The sequence below is a fragment of the Salmo salar genome, chromosome ssa18, assembly GCF_905237065.1.
Source record: "Salmo salar chromosome ssa18, Ssal_v3.1, whole genome shotgun sequence".
NCBI lineage: Eukaryota > Metazoa > Chordata > Actinopteri > Salmoniformes > Salmonidae > Salmo > Salmo salar.
Genome location: NC_059459.1, coordinates 44,685,236 through 44,702,909, shown reverse-complemented (window position 1 = coordinate 44,702,909; position 17,674 = coordinate 44,685,236). Strand labels below are relative to the sequence as shown.

The 17,674-nt window shown below is 47.8% G+C and overlaps 1 protein-coding gene across 1 annotated transcript in view; it reads right to left on the bottom strand.

Moving 5' to 3' along the window:
* The window catches only part of LOC106577370 (rho GTPase-activating protein SYDE1), a 140,045-nt gene that overhangs the window by 98,463 nt on the left and 23,908 nt on the right, over positions 1–17,674 (bottom strand). The window contains exons 2-7 of the mRNA XM_045700568.1: positions 9,449–10,164; positions 9,106–9,406; positions 7,315–8,036; positions 6,973–7,207; positions 4,761–4,990; positions 3,465–3,591 (exon numbers count right to left, since the gene is read on the bottom strand). Of these exons, the coding sequence (XP_045556524.1) occupies positions 3,465–3,591; positions 4,761–4,990; positions 6,973–7,207; positions 7,315–8,036; positions 9,106–9,406; positions 9,449–10,164 (2,331 nt within the window). The remainder of the gene's footprint in view (positions 1–3,464; positions 3,592–4,760; positions 4,991–6,972; positions 7,208–7,314; positions 8,037–9,105; positions 9,407–9,448; positions 10,165–17,674) is intronic.

Genomic DNA, 17,674 nt, shown 5'->3' with positions numbered 1-17,674 from the left:
CTGGTGTAGAGGGATAGGGGGACTGACCTGTGATGACGTTGATGTCAGGATAGAGACTGGTGTAGGGGGATAGGGGGACTGACCTGTGATGACGTTGATGTCGGATAGAGACTGGTGTAGGGGGATAGGGGACTGACCTGTGATGACGTTGATGTCAGGATAGAGACTGGTGTAGGGGGGATAGGGGACTGACCTGTGATGACGTTGATGTCAGGATAGAGACTGGTGTAGGGGGATAGGGGGGACTGACCTGTGATGACGTTGATGTCAGGATAGAGACTGGTGTAGGGGGGATAGGGGGACTGACCTGTGATGACGTTGATGTCAGGATAGAGACTGGGTGTAGGGGGATAGGGGGACTGACCTGTGATGACGTTGATACTGATAGAGACTGGTGTAGGGGGATAGGGGACTGACCTGTGATGACGTTGATGTCAGGATAGAGACTGGTGTAGGGGGATAGGGGGACTGACCTGTGATGACGTTGATGTCAGGATAGAGACTGGTGTAGAGGGATAGGGGGACTGACCTGTGATGACGTTGATACTGATAGAGACTGGTGTAGGGGGATAGGGGACTGACCTGTGATGACGTTGATGTCAGGATAGAGACTGGTGTAGGGGGATAGGGGGACTGACCTGTGATGACGTTGATGAGGATAGAGACTGGTGTAGGGGGATAGGGGGACTGACCTGTGATGACGTTGATGTCAGGATAGAGACTGGTGTAGGGGGATAGGGGGACTGACCTGTGATGACGTTGATGCTCAGGATAGAGACTGGTGTAGGGGATAGGGGACTGACCTGTGACGACGTTGATACGGATAGAGACTGGTGTAGGGGGATAGGGGGACTGACCTGTGATGACGTTGATGTCAGGATAGAGACTGGTGTAGGGGGATAGGGGGACTGACCTGTGATGACGTTGATGTCAGGATAGAGACTGGTGTAGGGGGATAGGGGGACTGACCTGTGATGACGTTGATACTGATAGAGACTGGTGTAGGGGGATAGGGGACTGACCTGTGATGACGTTGATGTCAGGATAGAGACTGGTGTAGAGGGGGATAGGGGGACTGACCTGTGATGACGTTGATGTCAGGATAGAGACTGGTGTAGGGGGATAGGGGGACTGACCTGTGATGACGTTGATGCTGATAGAGACTGGTGTAGGGGGATAGGGGACTGACCTGTGATGACGATGATGTCAGGATAGAGACTGGTGTAGGGGGATAGGGGACTGACCTGTGATGACGTTGATGTCAGGATAGAGACTGGTGTAGGGGGATAGGGGGACTGACCTGTGATGACGTTGATGTCAGGATAGAGACTGGTGTAGGGGGATAGGGGGACTGACCTGTGATGACGTTGATACTGATAGAGACTGGTGTAGGGGATAGGGGGACTGACCTGTGATGACGTTGATGTCAGGATAGAGACTGGTGTAGGGGGGATAGGGGGACTGACCTGTGATGACGTTGATGTCAGGATAGAGACTGGTGTAGGGGGATAGGGGGACTGACCTGTGATGACGTTGATGCTCAGGATAGAGACTGGTGTAGGGGGATAGGGGACTGACCTGTGATGACGTTGATGTCAGGATAGAGACTGGTGTAGGGGGATAGGGGGACTGACCTGTGATGACGTTGATGACGGATAGAGACTGGTGTAGGGGGATAGGGGGACTGACCTGTGATGACGTTGATGTCAGGATAGAGACTGGTGTAGGGGGATAGGGGGACTGACCTGTGATGACGTTGATACTGATAGAGACTGGTGTAGAGGGATAGGGGACTGACCTGTGATGACGTTGATGTCAGGATAGAGACTGGTGTAGGGGGATAGGGGGACTGACCTGTGATGACGTTGATGTCAGGATAGAGACTGGTGTAGGGGGATAGGGGGACTGACCTGTGATGACGTTGATGTCAGGATAGAGACTGGTGTAGGGGGATAGGGGGACTGACCTGTGATGACGTTGATGTCATGATAGAGACTGGTGTAGGGGGATAGGGGGACTGACCTGTGATGACGTTGATACTGATAGAGACTGGTGTAGGGGATAGGGGGACTGACCTGTGATGACGTTGATGTCAGGATAGAGACTGGTGTAGGGGGATAGGGGGACTGACCTGTGATGACGTTGATGTCAGGATAGAGACTGGTGTAGGGGGGATAGGGGGACTGACCTGTGATGACGTTGATGTCAGGATAGAGACTGGTGTAGGGGGATAGGGGGACTGACCTGTGATGACGTTGATGTCAGGATAGAGACTGGTGTAGGGGGATAGGGGGACTGACCTGTGATGACGTTGATGTCAGGATAGAGACTGGTGTAGGGGATAGGGGGACTGACCTGTGATGACGTTGATACTGGATAGAGACTGGTGTAGGGGGATAGGGGGACTGACCTGTGATGACGTTGATGTCAGGATAGAGACTGGTGTAGGGGGATAGGGGGACTGACCTGTGATGACGTTGATGTCAGGATAGAGACTGGTGTAGGGGGATAGGGGGACTGACCTGTGATGACGTTGATGCTGATAGAGACTGGTGTAGGGGGATAGGGGGACTGACCTGTGATGACGTTGATGTCAGGATAGAGACTGGTGTAGGGGGATAGGGGGACTGACCTGTGATGACGTTGATGACTGATAGAGACTGGTGTAGGGGGATAGGGGGACTGACCTGTGATGACGTTGATGTCAGGATAGAGACTGGTGTAGGGGGATAGGGGGACTGACCTGTGATGACGTTGATGTACGGATAGAGACTGGTGTAGGGGGATAGGGGGACTGACCTGTGATGACGTTGATGTCAGGATAGAGACTGGTGTAGGGGGATAGGGGGACTGACCTGTGATGACGTTGATGTCAGGATAGAGACTGGTGTAGGGGGATAGGGGGACTGACCTGTGATGACGTTGATACTGATAGAGACTGGTGTAGGGGGATAGGGGGACTGACCTGTGATGACGTTGATGTCAGGATAGAGACTGGTGTAGGGGGATAGGGGGACTGACCTGTGATGACGTTGATGTCAGATAGAGACTGGTGTAGGGGATAGGGGGACTGACCTGTGATGACGTTGATGCCAGGATAGAGACTGGTGTAGGGGATAGGGGACTGACCTGTGATGACGTTGATACTGATAGAGACTGGTGTAGGGGGATAGGGGGACTGACCTGTGATGACGTTGATGTCAGGATAGAGACTGGTGTAGGGGGGATAGGGGGACTGACCTGTGATGACGTTGATGTCAGGATAGAGACTGGTGTAGGGGGATAGGGGGACTGACCTGTGATGACGTTGATGTCAGGATAGAGACTGGTGTAGGGGGATAGGGGGACTGACCTGTGATGACGTTGATGTCAGGATAGAGACTGGTGTAGAAGGATAGGGGGACTGACCTGTGATGACGTTGATGTCAGGATAGAGACTGGTGTAGGGGGATAGGGGGACTGACCTGTGATGACGTTGATGTCAGGATAGAGGTCTTCGTTCAGGCTGACAGCAGCGCTGTCCCTCTCAAACGCATCTCTCAGTTCCTTCTTCACTGCAGCTGAACCACACAGACGGTACAGACCCACCACCTACAGACAGACAGACAGACAGACAGACAGACAGACAGACAGACAGACAGACAGACAGACAGACAGACAGACAGACAGACAGACAGACAGACAGACAGACAGACAGACAGACAGACAGACAGACAGACAGACAGACAGACAGACAGGGGTTATTGTCCTGTGTATGAAATAGTGTACATTAGGTGGGGTTATTGTCCTGTGAATGAAACAGTGTAAATGAGGTGGGGTTGTTGTCCTGTGAATGAAACAGTGTAAATGAGGTGGGGTTGTTGTCCTGTGAATGAAACAGTGTAAATGAGGTGGGGTTATTGTCCTGTGAATGAAAGACTGTAAATGAGGTGGGGTTGTTGTCCTGTGAATGAAACAGTGTAAATGAGGTGGGGTTGTTGTCCTGTGAATGAAACAGTGAAAATGAGGTGGGGTTGTTGTCCTGTGAATGAAACAGTGTAAATGAGGTGGGGTTGTTGTCCTGTGAATGAAACAGTGTAAATGAGGTGGGGTTGTTGTCCTGTGTATGAAACAGTGTAAATGAGGTGGGGTTATTGTCCTGTGAATGAAACAGTGTAAATGAGGTGGGGTTATTGTCCTGTGAATGAAACAGTGTAAATGAGGTGGGGTTATGATCCTGTGAATGAAACAGTGTAAATGAGGTGGGGTTATTGTCCTGTGAATGAAACAGTGTAAATGAGGTGGAGTTATTGTCCTGTGAATGAAACAGTGTAAATGAGGTGGGGTTATTGTCCTGTGAATGAAACAGTGTAAATGAGGTGGGGTTATTGTCCTGTGAATGACACAGTGTAAATGAGGTGGGGTTTGTTGTCCTGTGAATGAAACAGTGTAAATGAGGTGGGGTTATTGTCCTGTGTATGAAATAGTGTACATTAGGTGGGGTTATTGTCCTGTGAATGAAACAGTGTAAATGAGGTGGGGTTGTTGTCCTGTGAATGAAAACAGTGTAAATGAGGTGGGGTTATTGTCCTGTGAATGAAACAGTGTAAATGAGGTGGGGTTGTTGTCCTGTGAATGACACAGTGTAAATTAGGTGGGGTTGTTGTCCTGTGAATGAAACAGTGTAAATGAGGTGGGGTTATTGTCCTGTGAATTAAACAGTGTAAATGAGGTGGGGTTGTTGTCCTGTGTATGAAACATTGTGCTGTAAACTAACTAACCCTCAGTCCTCTCTTCTGGATCTCAGCCACACTCTTCTGTATGAGCAGAGGAACGGGGGCAGCAGTGTTCTCCTTGTCCACCAGGTGGCGCAGCTCCACTCCAAACACCATGGGGGGGTTGAGGTGGCAGGGTCGAGGGTCGAGGGGCTCCCACTGCTCCAGCAGGGTTAGCTTCACGTACAGTAGACCCCTGGGCTCTAACCTAACGCATATCTGCTGAGACCGAGAGGCTGGGGAAGGAGAGGGACAGAAGAGATAGCAGAATGGGTATGAGAGGGACAGAAGAGATAGCAGAAGAGGAAAGGAGAGGGACAGAAGAGATAGCAGAAGGGGAAGGAGAGGGACAGAAGAGATAGCAGAAGGGGAAGGAAAGGGACAGAAGGGGAAGGAGAGGGACAGAAGAGATAGCAGAAGGGGAAGGAAAGGGACAGAAGGGGAAGGAGAGGGACAGAAGAGATAGCAGAAGGGGAAGGAGAGGGACAGAAGAGATAGAAGAAGGAGAAGGAGAGGGACAGAAGGGGAAGGAGGGGGACAGTAGAGACAGCAGAAGGGGAAGGAGAGGGACAGAAGGGATAGCACAATGGAAAGATGAGGAACAGAAGAGATGGCAGAAAGGGAAGGAGAGGGACAGAAGAGATAGCAGAATGGGAAGGAGAGGGACAGAAGAGATAGCAGAAGGGGAAGGAGAGGGACAGAAGAGATAGCAGAAGGGGAAGGAGAGGGACAGAAGAGATAGCATAATGGAAAGATGAGAAACAGAAGAGATAGCAGAAGGGGAAGGAGAGGGACAGAAGCGATAGCAGAAGGGGAAGGAGGGGACAGAAGAGATAGCCGAATGGAAAGATGAGAAACAGAAGAGATAGCAGAAGGGGAAGGAGAGGGACAGAAGAGATAGCATAATGGGAAGGAGAAGGACAGAAGAGATAGCATAATGGAAAGATGAGAAACAGAAGAGATAGCAGAAGGGGAAGGAGAGGGACAGAAGAGATAGCAGAGGGGAAGGAGAGGGAAAGAAGAGATAGCAGAGGGGGAAGGAGAGGGACAGAAGAGATAGCAGAGGGGAAGGAGAGGGAAAGAAGAGATAGCAGAGGGGGAAGGAGAGGGACAGAAGAGATAGCAGAAAGGGAAGGAGAGGGAAAGAAGAGATAGCAGAAAGGGAAGGAGAGGGACAGAAGAGATAGCAGAAGAGGAAGGAGAGGGACAGAAGAAATAGCAGAAGGGGAAGGAGAGGGACAGATGAGATAGCAGAAGGGGAAGGAGAGTGACAGAAGAGATAGCACAATGGAAAGATGAGAAACAGAAGAGATAGCAGAAGGGGAAGGAGAGGGACAGAAGAGATAGCAGAAAGGGAAGGAGAGGGACAGAAGAGATAGCAGAAGGGGAAGGAGAGGGACAGAAGAGAAAGCAGAAGGGGAAGGAGAGGGACAGAAGAGATAGCAGAAAGGGAAGGAGAGGGACAGAAGAGAAAGCAGAAGGGGAAGGAGAGGGACAGAAGAGATAGCAGAAGGGGAAGGAGAGGGACAGAAGAGATAGCAGAAAGGTAAGGAGAGGGACAGAACAGAGAGCAGAAGGGGAAGGAGTGGGACAGAAGAGATAGTACAATGGGAAGGAGAGGTACAGAAGAGATAGCAGAAGGGGAAGGAGAGGGACAGAAGAGAAAGCAGAATGGGAGGAGGGACAAAAGAGATAGCAGAATGGGAAGGAGGGACAGAATAGATAGCAGAAGGGGAAGGAGAAGGACAGAAGAGATAGCAGAAGGGGAGGAGAGGGACAGAAGAGATAGCAGAAGGGGAAGGAGAGGGACAGAAGAGATAGCAGAAGGGGCAGGAGAGGGACAGAAAAGATAGTAGAATGGGAAGGACAGGGACAGAAGAGATAGCAGAAGGGGAAGGAGAGGGACAGAAGAGAAAGCAGAATGGGAAGGAGAGGGACAGAAGAGATAGCAGAAGGGGAAGGAGAGGGACAGAAGGGGGGGGAATGAACAAGAGAAGGACAAATACAGTTGATTGACAGAGTGATTCCAAAAGAAGATCAGGAAGTAGGATAGCTAAGATGCCTTCAGACAAAATAAAATCCAACTGGTATGGAAAATCCTTCTGCTGCACCCTCACATTGCCAAGCAACAGTGAAGTGGATGGTACAATAACAACAGACCGACAATAAACTTCACCTACTACGTTCATATGACTTTTCAACTCTCTGGTGCTCCTACCTTTGAACAGAGGGGGTATGGACACAGACCCCAGACAGCAGACCCTGTTCCTGGCCGCTGCTGTGGAGTCACTGCCCTTCACGGTGGTGGAGGTCTCAGACCCAGGGTAAGGGGTGAGCACCACCAGTTTCAGCAGCCTGGCCCTCTCCAGCTCCAGGTTAAAGGTGTGGTTGAGGGGCAGAGAGCCCCCCCTGGAGGTTAGCAGGCCAGTACGGGCCCTGGTTACACCATCCACCTGATGAACACCACGGAAAATAAAGTTACGCTGTTTTGTGTTATTCTCAATGATTCTAAATACATTGTAGACGGACGGACGGACAGAGATACTTTATTAAAAATCACCTGGATGGCACAGAACACCTCCTTACTGGCGTCCTGTTTAGGGGACCTCAGAAGTTTCTCCACCCCAACGAGATGCACCGTGAGCAGGCCGGAGACGCGCTGGGCGCACCGTGGCTGGTCGGACGAGCTGTAGACTCTGAACGAGCTCAGGTCAGACGTCATGGTCACTCCCTCCTGGCTGGAGTGGTGGGTGGAGCGGGGGGGTGGAAGAGGGGTATTGTGGTCCGAGGAGGGTCCCCCTGGTCCACCCTGGCCCTGTTTGGGCAGCAGCTCAGGCGAGTCTCCGTCGCTTAAGTAGCCCCCTTTACCGGCCGCAGAGGAACGTCCCCTGGAGGAGCGGCGTTGCGGTCTCGCCGGGGCCGAAGTGTCCAGGTGGTACCTGCTGATCACCTCGTTGGACTGCTCCTTACGGACGTTTGGGGGTGATGTCCCCTCTCCTCCTCGGCCCGTCCCCTCCTTCCCGTGGCGATGGGAGCGTGAGGAGCGCAGGCTGAGTTTACGGCGAAGTTCAGGGAGTTTCTTCATCTTCATGGATAGGGATTTCCGGACCATTCCTGGGGATTTGATCCTGTCCATCATGCTGCTGGCCACGCCTCCTTTCTTCTGGGCCCCGGGGCTGTCTGAGGGAACTGACACACCCCCTCCGGTGCTGGACACACCCCCTTCTCCACCTGCAACCCCGAAAGACTGCAGTTCCTCACTCTGGATCTGTTGAATTACATCTAAGAGAGGAGGGGAATGGAGAGAGGAGAGATATGGAGAGAGGAGTGGGATGGAGAGGAAGAGAGAGATGGAGAGAGGAGAGACATGGAGAGAAGAGAGGGATGGAGAGGAAGAGAGGGATGGAGAGAGGAGAGGGATGGAGAGAAGAGAGGGATGGAGAGAAGAGAGGGATGGAGAGAAGAGAGGGATGGAGAGAAGAGAGAGATGGAGAGGAAGAGAGACATGGAGAGAAGAGGGGGATGGAGAGGAAGAGAGGGATGGAGAGGAAGAGAGACATGGAGAGAGGAGAGGGATGGAGAGGAAGAGAGGGATGGAGAGGAAGAGAGGGATGGAGAGGAAGAGAGGGATGGAGAGGAAGAGAGGGGTGGAGAGGAAGAGAGGGGTGGAGAGAAGAGAGGGATGGAGAGAAGAGAGACATGGAGAGAAGAGAGAGATGAGAGGAAGAGAGGGATGGAGAGAAGAGAGACATGGAGAGAAGAGAGGGATGGAGAGAAGAGAGGGATGGAGAGAAGAGAGAGATGGAGAGAAGAGAGAGATGTCATATAGCTACAGTAGTTATCTGTAGGTGACTACCTGTGTCATATGAATCATGTGGCTACAGTAGTTATCTGTAGGTGACTACCTGTATCATATGAATCATGTGGCTACAGTAGTTATCTGTAGGTGACTACCTGTATCATATGAATCATGTGGCTACAGTAGTTATCTGTAGGTGACTACCTGTATCATATGAATCATGTGGCTACAGTAGTTATCTGTAGGTGACTACCTGTATCATATGAATCATGTGGCTACAGTAGTTATCTGTAGGTGACTACCTGTATCATATGAATCATGTGGCTACAGTAGTTATCTGTAGGTGACTACCTGTATCATATGAATCATGTGGCTACAGTAGTTATCTGTAGGTGACTACCTGTATCATATGAATCATGTGGCTACAGTAGTTATCTGTAGGTGACTACCTGTATCATATGAATCATGTGGCTACAGTAGTTATCTGTAGGTGACTACCTGTATCATATGAATCATGAGGCTACAGTAGCTCGTTCTACAGTATGTACTTACCTGGGCTGTCTCCGTCTCGGTCTCTCCTACTGCAGGCTGAGCCGTCTAATGTGATGGCTTTGGTCTGATGGGCGCTGTCCGGGCTGGAGCCACCTGACGGCCACTGGTTCTGGGTGGCATGACGCTCTAAACGGGAGGCCCCTCCACCTCCACCGGTGCCAGGGCTCACCACCATCCCTGCCCGCCGCTGGCTCCTCATCTGGGGATCCCTCAAGGTCTCAGACAGCCCCTCTGTCTCCCTCCTCCTCCATGGGTTCTCACTGTCTAACCTAACACCCCCTCCTCTCCCACCTCCTCCTCCTCCTCCTCCACCTCCTCCTCCTCCTCCACCTCCTCCTCCTCCTCCACCTCCTCCTCCTCCTCTTAAACGTCCTAAACCGCCGATGCCACCCAACACGTCCTCCTCCTCTGGTATAGGATTGTACCAGATGTCGTTCTCTCCTTCTGTGCGTTGCCTCGGCTCAGTGAAGCAGTTGGGGGGGAGGCCTAGACGCGAGTAGGACTCGTCTGCAGCCTGGCTCTTTCCTGTGGACAGTACCCAGGCTCGGCTGCTCCTGTCCAGGGTCTGGAGATAGGCCCCTGACCCCGAGGACTTCACCATACAGGAGGAGACACAGATCTCAGCGTAACCTCCTATAGGGTTGGTGAGCTCTGGGACTACGGTGTGGACAAGGGGAGGAGATTCATAGAAGGAGGTGCTACATTGTCCCTGATGCTCCCAGTCTAAATCGTCACACCTCCTCTTGTCCAGCCCGGCCTCCACTAACGTCTTCTGGCTCCAGGCCTGTTTGGAGGTTGAGACCTGGGCCTTTCCTGAGCTGCTATCCGAGTCACAAGCCCTGTAGAGCAGGCTGTGAGAGCCCTCTGTGCTGGGTGTCGGCTCTCTGGGTGTGGAGGCCAGTTTGGCCCACTGCTGTTTCTTGGCCACTGTTATCTGGGTGCGTGGGGGGGTGGTGCTGTCCTCCGTTGTCGGGGTCGGGGTTTCGGCCTCCGCTGTCGTTACCGTTAACAACGATGAGGATGAAGAGCTTTGGATGACATCACTCTTCCCCTGGATGTCTGGAGGGAAACAACACAGCTATTATAATCATTATCCAGTCCAATAAAGACTGTATTATGGTCATTATCCAGTCCAATAAAGACTTTATTACAGTCATTATCCAGTCCAATAAAGACTTTATTATGGTAATTATCCAGTCCAATAAAGACTTTATTATGGTCATTATCCAGTCCAATAAAGACGGTATTGTGGTCATTATCCAGTCCAATAAAGACTGTACTATAATCATTATCCAGTCCAATAAAGACTGTATTATGGTCATTATCAGCCCAACAAAGACTGTATTATGGTCATTATCCAGTCCAATAAAGACTTTGTTATGATCATTATCCAGTCCAATAAACTGTATTATAATCATTATCCAGTCCAATAAAGACTGTATTATGGTCATTATCCAGTCCAATAAAGACTTTATTATGGTCATTATCCAGTCCAATAAAGACTTTATTATGGTCAGTATCCAGTCCAATAAAGACTGTATTATGGTCATTATCCAGTCCAATAAAGACTGTATTATGGTCATTATCCAGTCCAATAAAGACTGTACTTGGTATCAACATGTTGGCTTCATAAATACAAGGCTACAAGACATTGACATGATGGGCGACGAGAAACGTTCCTAATGAAATGATGGGCAACGAGAGACGTTCCCTAATGAAATAATAGGCAACGAGAGACGTTCCTAATGAAATGATGGGCAACGAGAGACGTTCCTAATGAAATGATGGGCAACGAGAGACGTTCCTAATGAAATGATGGGCAACGAGAGACGTTCCTAATGAAATGATGGGCAACGAGAGACGTTCCTAATGAAATGATGGGCAACGAGAGACGTTCCTAATGAAATGATGGGCAACGAGAGACGTTCCTAATGAAATGATGGGCAACGAGAGACGTTCCTAATGAAATGATGGGCGACGAGAGACGTTCCTAATGAAATGATGGGCAACGAGAGACGTTCCCTAATGAAATGATGGGCGACAAGAGACGTTCCTAATGAAATGATGGGCAACGAGAGACCTTTAAAGGACACTCCACTAATAGTCCACTAAACTGAATGGTGGATTAACGAATTAGTCAAGCTTCTACCAACTCAAAGACACATGCTTCGCTCTTACAAAAGGGCAGTAAGCATTTCCTCTACTGCTGTTGATTTGTGTGACTGACTTGGTCCCAAGAACAACATTTTTTTGAAATGTGTTTCTGTCTACAATGAGTCATGAGGAAAAAAGAGAGGAGAGGAGCGAGAAGTCAGAAAATAAAAGAGCATAAACAGCTTGAGAGAGAAGGAGAGGAGTAGTGGGTTTAGCTATTTAGTGGTTTGTTAAGTCTCTCTCTCTCTCCATACCTCAGTCCCATCTCTCTCTCTCTCTCTCTCTCTCTCCTTCGCTCTCTCTCTCTCTCCATACCTCAGTCCCAACTCTCTCTCTCCTTCGCTCTCTCTCTCCTTCACTCTTTCTCTCTCTCTCCATACCTCAGTCCCATCTCTCTCTCTCTCCATACCTCAGTCCCATCTCCCTCTCCATCTCTCCATACCTCAGTCCCATCTCTCTCTCTCTCTCTCTCTCTCTCTCTCTCTCGCTGACATCCTGCACATCTGGATTCCTCTCTCCCTGTTCCTTTACTCTTCCCTCTCCTTCTTCTCCTTCCCTCCTCTGCTCCCTCTCTCTCTCCTCTTTTTCCTGTGGCTGTCTTCCCTCTCCTTCCTCTCCTTCCCTCCTCTGCTCCCTCTCTCTCTCTCCTCTTTTTCCTGTGGCTGTCTTGCCTCTCTAGTTTGTGTGTGTGTGAGCCTGGTGACGTCCAGTAATATGGGCCGCAGGAATCATGAATAAACCCACTGTGTCTGTCTATAGTCTAATCCGTTATATACAGTGCCTTCGGAAACTATTCAGACTTTTTCCACATTTTGTTAGGGGTTCCAGCCTTATTCTAAAAAAAAATAATATTTTACCCTCATCAATCTATACACACATTTACAGAAGTATTCAGACCCTTTACTCAGTACTTTGTTGAAGCAACTTTAGCAGTGATTACAGCCTCGATGTCACGCCCTGACCTGAGAGAGACGTTTTATTTCCTCTATTTTGGTTAGGTCAGGGTGTGATATATTTCTTTGTTTTGGCCGAGTATGGTTTCCAATCAGAGGCAGCTGTCTATCGTTGTCTCTGATTGGGAATCATACTTAGGCAGCCTTTTCCCCCACCTGTGTTTGTGGGTAATTATTATTTTTGTGAGTGTTTTGTGTCCGCCACAGTTACGTCACGTTTATTTCTGTTTATCCTGTTTATTGTTTTGTTCCGTTATCTTCTAATAAAGGATGTAGAATTACCGGCACGCTGCGCCTTGGCTGATTTATGACAGGGAATTTGAGGACAGTGAACGTGACACTCGGTCTCCTTCGGTATGACGTTGCTCCCATTCTTCTCTGCAGATAAAGGCTTGGTTGGTGGAGTGCTGCAGAGATGGTTGTCCTTCTGGAAGGTTCTCTCATCTCCACAGTGTAACTCTAGAGCTCTGTCATTGTGACTATCGAGTTCTTGGTCACTGACCAAGGCCCTTCTCCACAGATTGCTCAATATAAGCAGAGCTGTGTGTACATGTGTATGCGCAAACACGATAATGAGCGTGACTGTTACACACTGCTGTGTGGCTATGCTGCTGTGTGGCTATGCTGCTGTGTGGATATGCTGCTGTGTGGCTATGCTGCTATGTGGCTATGCTGCTATGTGGCTATGCTGCTGTGTGGATACGCTGTGTGGATATGCTGCTGTGTGGCTATGCTGCTATGTGGCTATGCTGCTGTGTGGCTATGCTGCTGTGTGGCTATGCTGCTGTGTGGCTATGCTGCTGTGTGGCTATGCTGCTATGTGGATACGCTGTGTGGATATGCTGCTGTGTGGCTATGCTGCAGTGTGGCTATGCTGCTGTGTGGATACGCTGCTGTGTGGATACGCTGCTGTGTGGCTATGCTGTTATGTGGCTATGCTGCTGTGTGGATATGCTGCTGTGTGGCTATGCTGCTGTGTGGCTATGCTGCTGTGTGGCTATGCTGCTATGCTGCTGTGTTGATATGCTGCTGTGTGGCTATGCTGCTGTGTGGCTATGCTGCTGTGTGGATATGCTGCTGTGTGGCTATGCTGCTGTGTGGCTATGCTGCTATGTGGATACGCTGTGTGGATATGCTGCTGTGTGGCTATGCTGCTATGTGGATACGCTGTGTGGATATGCTGCTGTGTGGCTATGCTGCTGTGTGGCTATGCTGCTGTGTGGCTATGCTGCTGTGTGGCTATGCTGCTCTGTGGCTATGCTGCTATGTGGATACGCTGTGTGGATATGCTGCTGTGTGGCTATGCTGCTATGTGGCTATGCTGCTGTGTGGATACGCTGCTGTGTGGATACGCTGCTGTGTGGATATGCTTCTGTGCGTAGGCAGCTTTCAAAACAACAAACTAGGGCTGCATGATTCATCCTATTTGCGATAAGGATATGTGACATGAACATGCGCAATATCCATATCGCAAGAGGCTGCAATATTTTGAAACGCCACTAAGCCATCTGTCTCTCTCCTTCTCTCCTCTTCCCACTCACACCAGGCCCTGCCCTCTGGCACTCAAGCAGGAAGTTCCTCGTGCTCCAGATTCACTCTGCCTGTATTGACCAAACAACAGAGTTTTTCCAAACAAGAACGATGCAGCTTTCTACTTTGCTTCTTCATATAAATCCACGTTTTCTATATTAAAATATTTGTTTGTGTAACTTGCTCTCTGTTTTAGCAAGCTGTAAATGTGCCTAAAAATAGTGTTGTTAGGCTTTAATGCTAATCGCTAGCTAGCTATATCCACTGAGATTGGGCAAATCTTGCAAGCAAACTTTTGCTCTAAAACAGGCTTGTACCAGCAGTGGAGTATATCAGCATTGTTTGTGCAACAGATTTTTCTTAAATCAGAGAGGAAAAGGAGATAAATATTTTAAAATCTTTGTCTTAATGTATCTATCAATTTAAATCTTATTAGGGTCCCATGGGAAACACTGACCAACACTTTGGTTCCTACTCTCAACTCTGTTCTTTACTTTTCCATCCGTTGTCATGCCAACAAAACTGCATTCCTACTTTATTCCAACTAGAGGTCGACCGAATGGCCGATTAATTAGGGCCGATTTCAAGTTTTCATTACAATCGGTAATCGGCCTTTTTTGACGCCGATTATGGCCGATTACATTGCAATCCACGAGGAAACGGCGTGGCAGGCTCACCACCTGTGTCACAGTCGTCATCGGTTAAGGAGGACCAAAACGCAGCAGGTATGTGGATGCTCATCGTGTGTATTTATTCACAAACTAAATGAACACCAAAACAACAAAACGAAACGAACTCACGAACAACAAAACAGTCTGCCAAGGCACAAGGCTAAACTCAGAACAATCTCCCACAATTAAACAGACAAACACACCCAACTAATATAGGACTTCCAATCAAAGGCAACACCACACAGCTGCCTTCAATTGGAAGTCCACCCCAATTAACCAAACATAGACATACAACTAACTAGATCAACATAGAAATACGTGAATCTCAAACAGTGCCCAAAACCCCCGGAATACTAAATCAAATGCCCTTACTACAAAAACACCACCCTGAACCACATAAAACAAATACCCTCTGCCACGTCCTGACCAAACTACAATACCAATTAACCCTTATACTGGCCAGGACGTGACAACCTGTTACGCGAGTGCAGTGTCAAAAGGACCTTGTGGCAGCAAGGAGCCAAGTTAAGTTGCTAGCTAGCATTAAACTTATCTTATAAAAACAATCAATCTTCACATAACCACTAGTTAACTACACATGGTTGATGATATAACTAGGTTAACTAGCTTGTCCTGCGTTGCATATAATCAAAGCGGTGCCTGTTAATTTATCATCGAATCACAGCCTACTTCAACTTCGCCAAACGGGTGATGATTTAACAAAAGCACATTTGCGAAAAAAGCACAATCGTTGCACGAATGTACCTAACCATAAACATCAATGCCTTCCTTAAAATCAATACACAGAAGTATATATTTTTAAACCTGCATATTTAGTTAAAAGAAATGCATGTTAGCAGGCAATATTAACTCGGGAAATTGTGTCACTTCTCTTGCGTTCAGTGCAAGCAGAGTCAGGGTATATGCAGCAGTTTGGGCCGCCTGGCTCGTTGCGAACTGTGTGGTCATTTCTTCCTAACAAAGACTGTAATTAATTTGCCCGAATTTTACATAATTATGACATAACATTAAAGGTTGCCATCCGTTCGATAAAATACAGAACGGTTCCGTCTTTCACTGAAAGAATAAACGTTTTGTTTTCGAAATGATAGTTTCCGGATTTGACCATATTAATGACCAAAGGCTCGTATTTCTGTGTGTTTATTAAAATTAAGTTTATGATTTGATAGAGCACTCTGACTGAGTGGTGGTAGGCAGCAGCAGGCTCGTAAGCATTCATTCAAACAGCACTTTACCGCGTTTGCCAGCAGCTCTTAGCAATGCTTGAGGCACAGCGCTGTTATGACTTCAAGCCTATCAACTCCTGAGATTAGGCTGGCAATACTATAGCGCCTATAAAAACATCCAATAGTCAAAGGTATATGAAATACAAATAGTCGACACGTCATAATTCCTATAATAACTACAACCTAAAACTTCTTACCTGGGAATATTGAAGACTCATGTTAAAAGGAACCACCAGCTTTCATATGTTCTCATGTTCTGAGCAAGGAACTTAAACGTTAGCTTTTTTACATGGCACATATTGCACTTTTACTTTCTTCTCCAACACTTTGTTTTTGCATTATTTAAACCAAATTGAACATGTTTCATTATTTATTTGAGACTAAATTGATTTTATTTATGTATTATGTTAAAATAAAAGTGTTCATTGTTCATTCAGTATTGTTGTAATTGTCATTATTACAAATATATATATATATATATATATATATATATAAAAATCGGCCGATTAATCGGTATCAGCATTGAAAAATCATAATCGGTCGACCTTTAATTCCAACCATAAAATTGAAATGATCATTGTATTTTTCTAGGATTCCAACAGTAAATCTAAGTGTTTTGATCTAGAATCGTAAGTAAAATCACAATATTTGCTACAAAAATCATTGTTAGATATTTTGCCCATATCATGCAGCCCTACAACAAACCAGCCTTACAACAAACCAGCCTTACAACAAACAATGTTTGTGTGCAGTGCAGCAAACATCAATAAACACCAGCATGACTGTAGTCTACCCTCCCAACCCTCACTAGACCTAACACACCTACAGTAGACCTATCTATCCATGACTGTAGTCTACCCTCACTAGACCTAACACACCTACAGTAGACCTATCTATCCATGACTGTAGTCTACCCTCACTAGACCTAACACACCTACAGTAGACCTATCTATCCATGACTGTAGTCTACCCTCACTAGACCTAACACACCTACAGTAGACCTATCTATCCATGACTGTAGTCAACCCTCACTAGACCTAACACACCTACAGTAGACCTATCTATCCATGACTGTAGTCTACCCTCACTAGACCTAACACACCTACAGTAGACCTATCTATCCATGACTGTAGTCTACCCTCACTAGACCTAACACACCTACAGTAGACCTATCTATTTATTTTTTTTCATTTTACAATAAGGCTGTAACGTAACAAAAATGTGGGAAAAGTCAAGGGGTCTGAATACTTTCCGAACGCACTTTATTTGAAGAACACGGTAGAGGTGCGTGGGTAAAAACCACTGGAGGAAGCCAATCCAGGAAACAAGCCATATTACATCCTATGTGTTGTAACGGGTGATACTTGTGTTGTTTGCTCTATAACCTGTTTGTTTACATTTACATCATTTAGCAGACGCTCTTATCCAGAGCGACTTACAAATTGGTGCATTCACCTTATGATATCCAGTGGAACAACCACTTTACAATAGTACATCTATATCTTTTTTTTTTGGGGGGGGGTTAGAAGGATTACTATATCCTATCCCAGGTATTCCTTAAAGAGGTGGGGTTTCAGGTGTCTACGGAAGGTGGTGATTGACTCCGCTGTCCTGGCGTCGTGAGGGAGCTTGTTCCACCATTGGGGTGCCAGAGCAGCGAACAGTTTTGACTGGGCTGAGCGGGAACTGTGCTTCCGCAGAGGTAGGGGGGCCAGCAGGCCAGAGGTGGATGAACGCAGTGCCCTTGTTTGGGTGTAGGGACTGATCATAACTGTAGTCTACCCTTTGTTCATATGCCTTGACACCCGTGATCTATAGGCCTAAAGGCAGAGATAATAACAAGACACAGAATAAAATTCAACCACACATTTGTTTCCATCACAAAACCGGAAAGCAACATCTGTCTGGTGAAGTCCACAAAACATAACAGACAGCTAGCTACATGACCTACGGCACGGTCAAGCAAGGTAATGTTGCCGACATTTTCTGACTACTAAACAACAATTGATGTAGA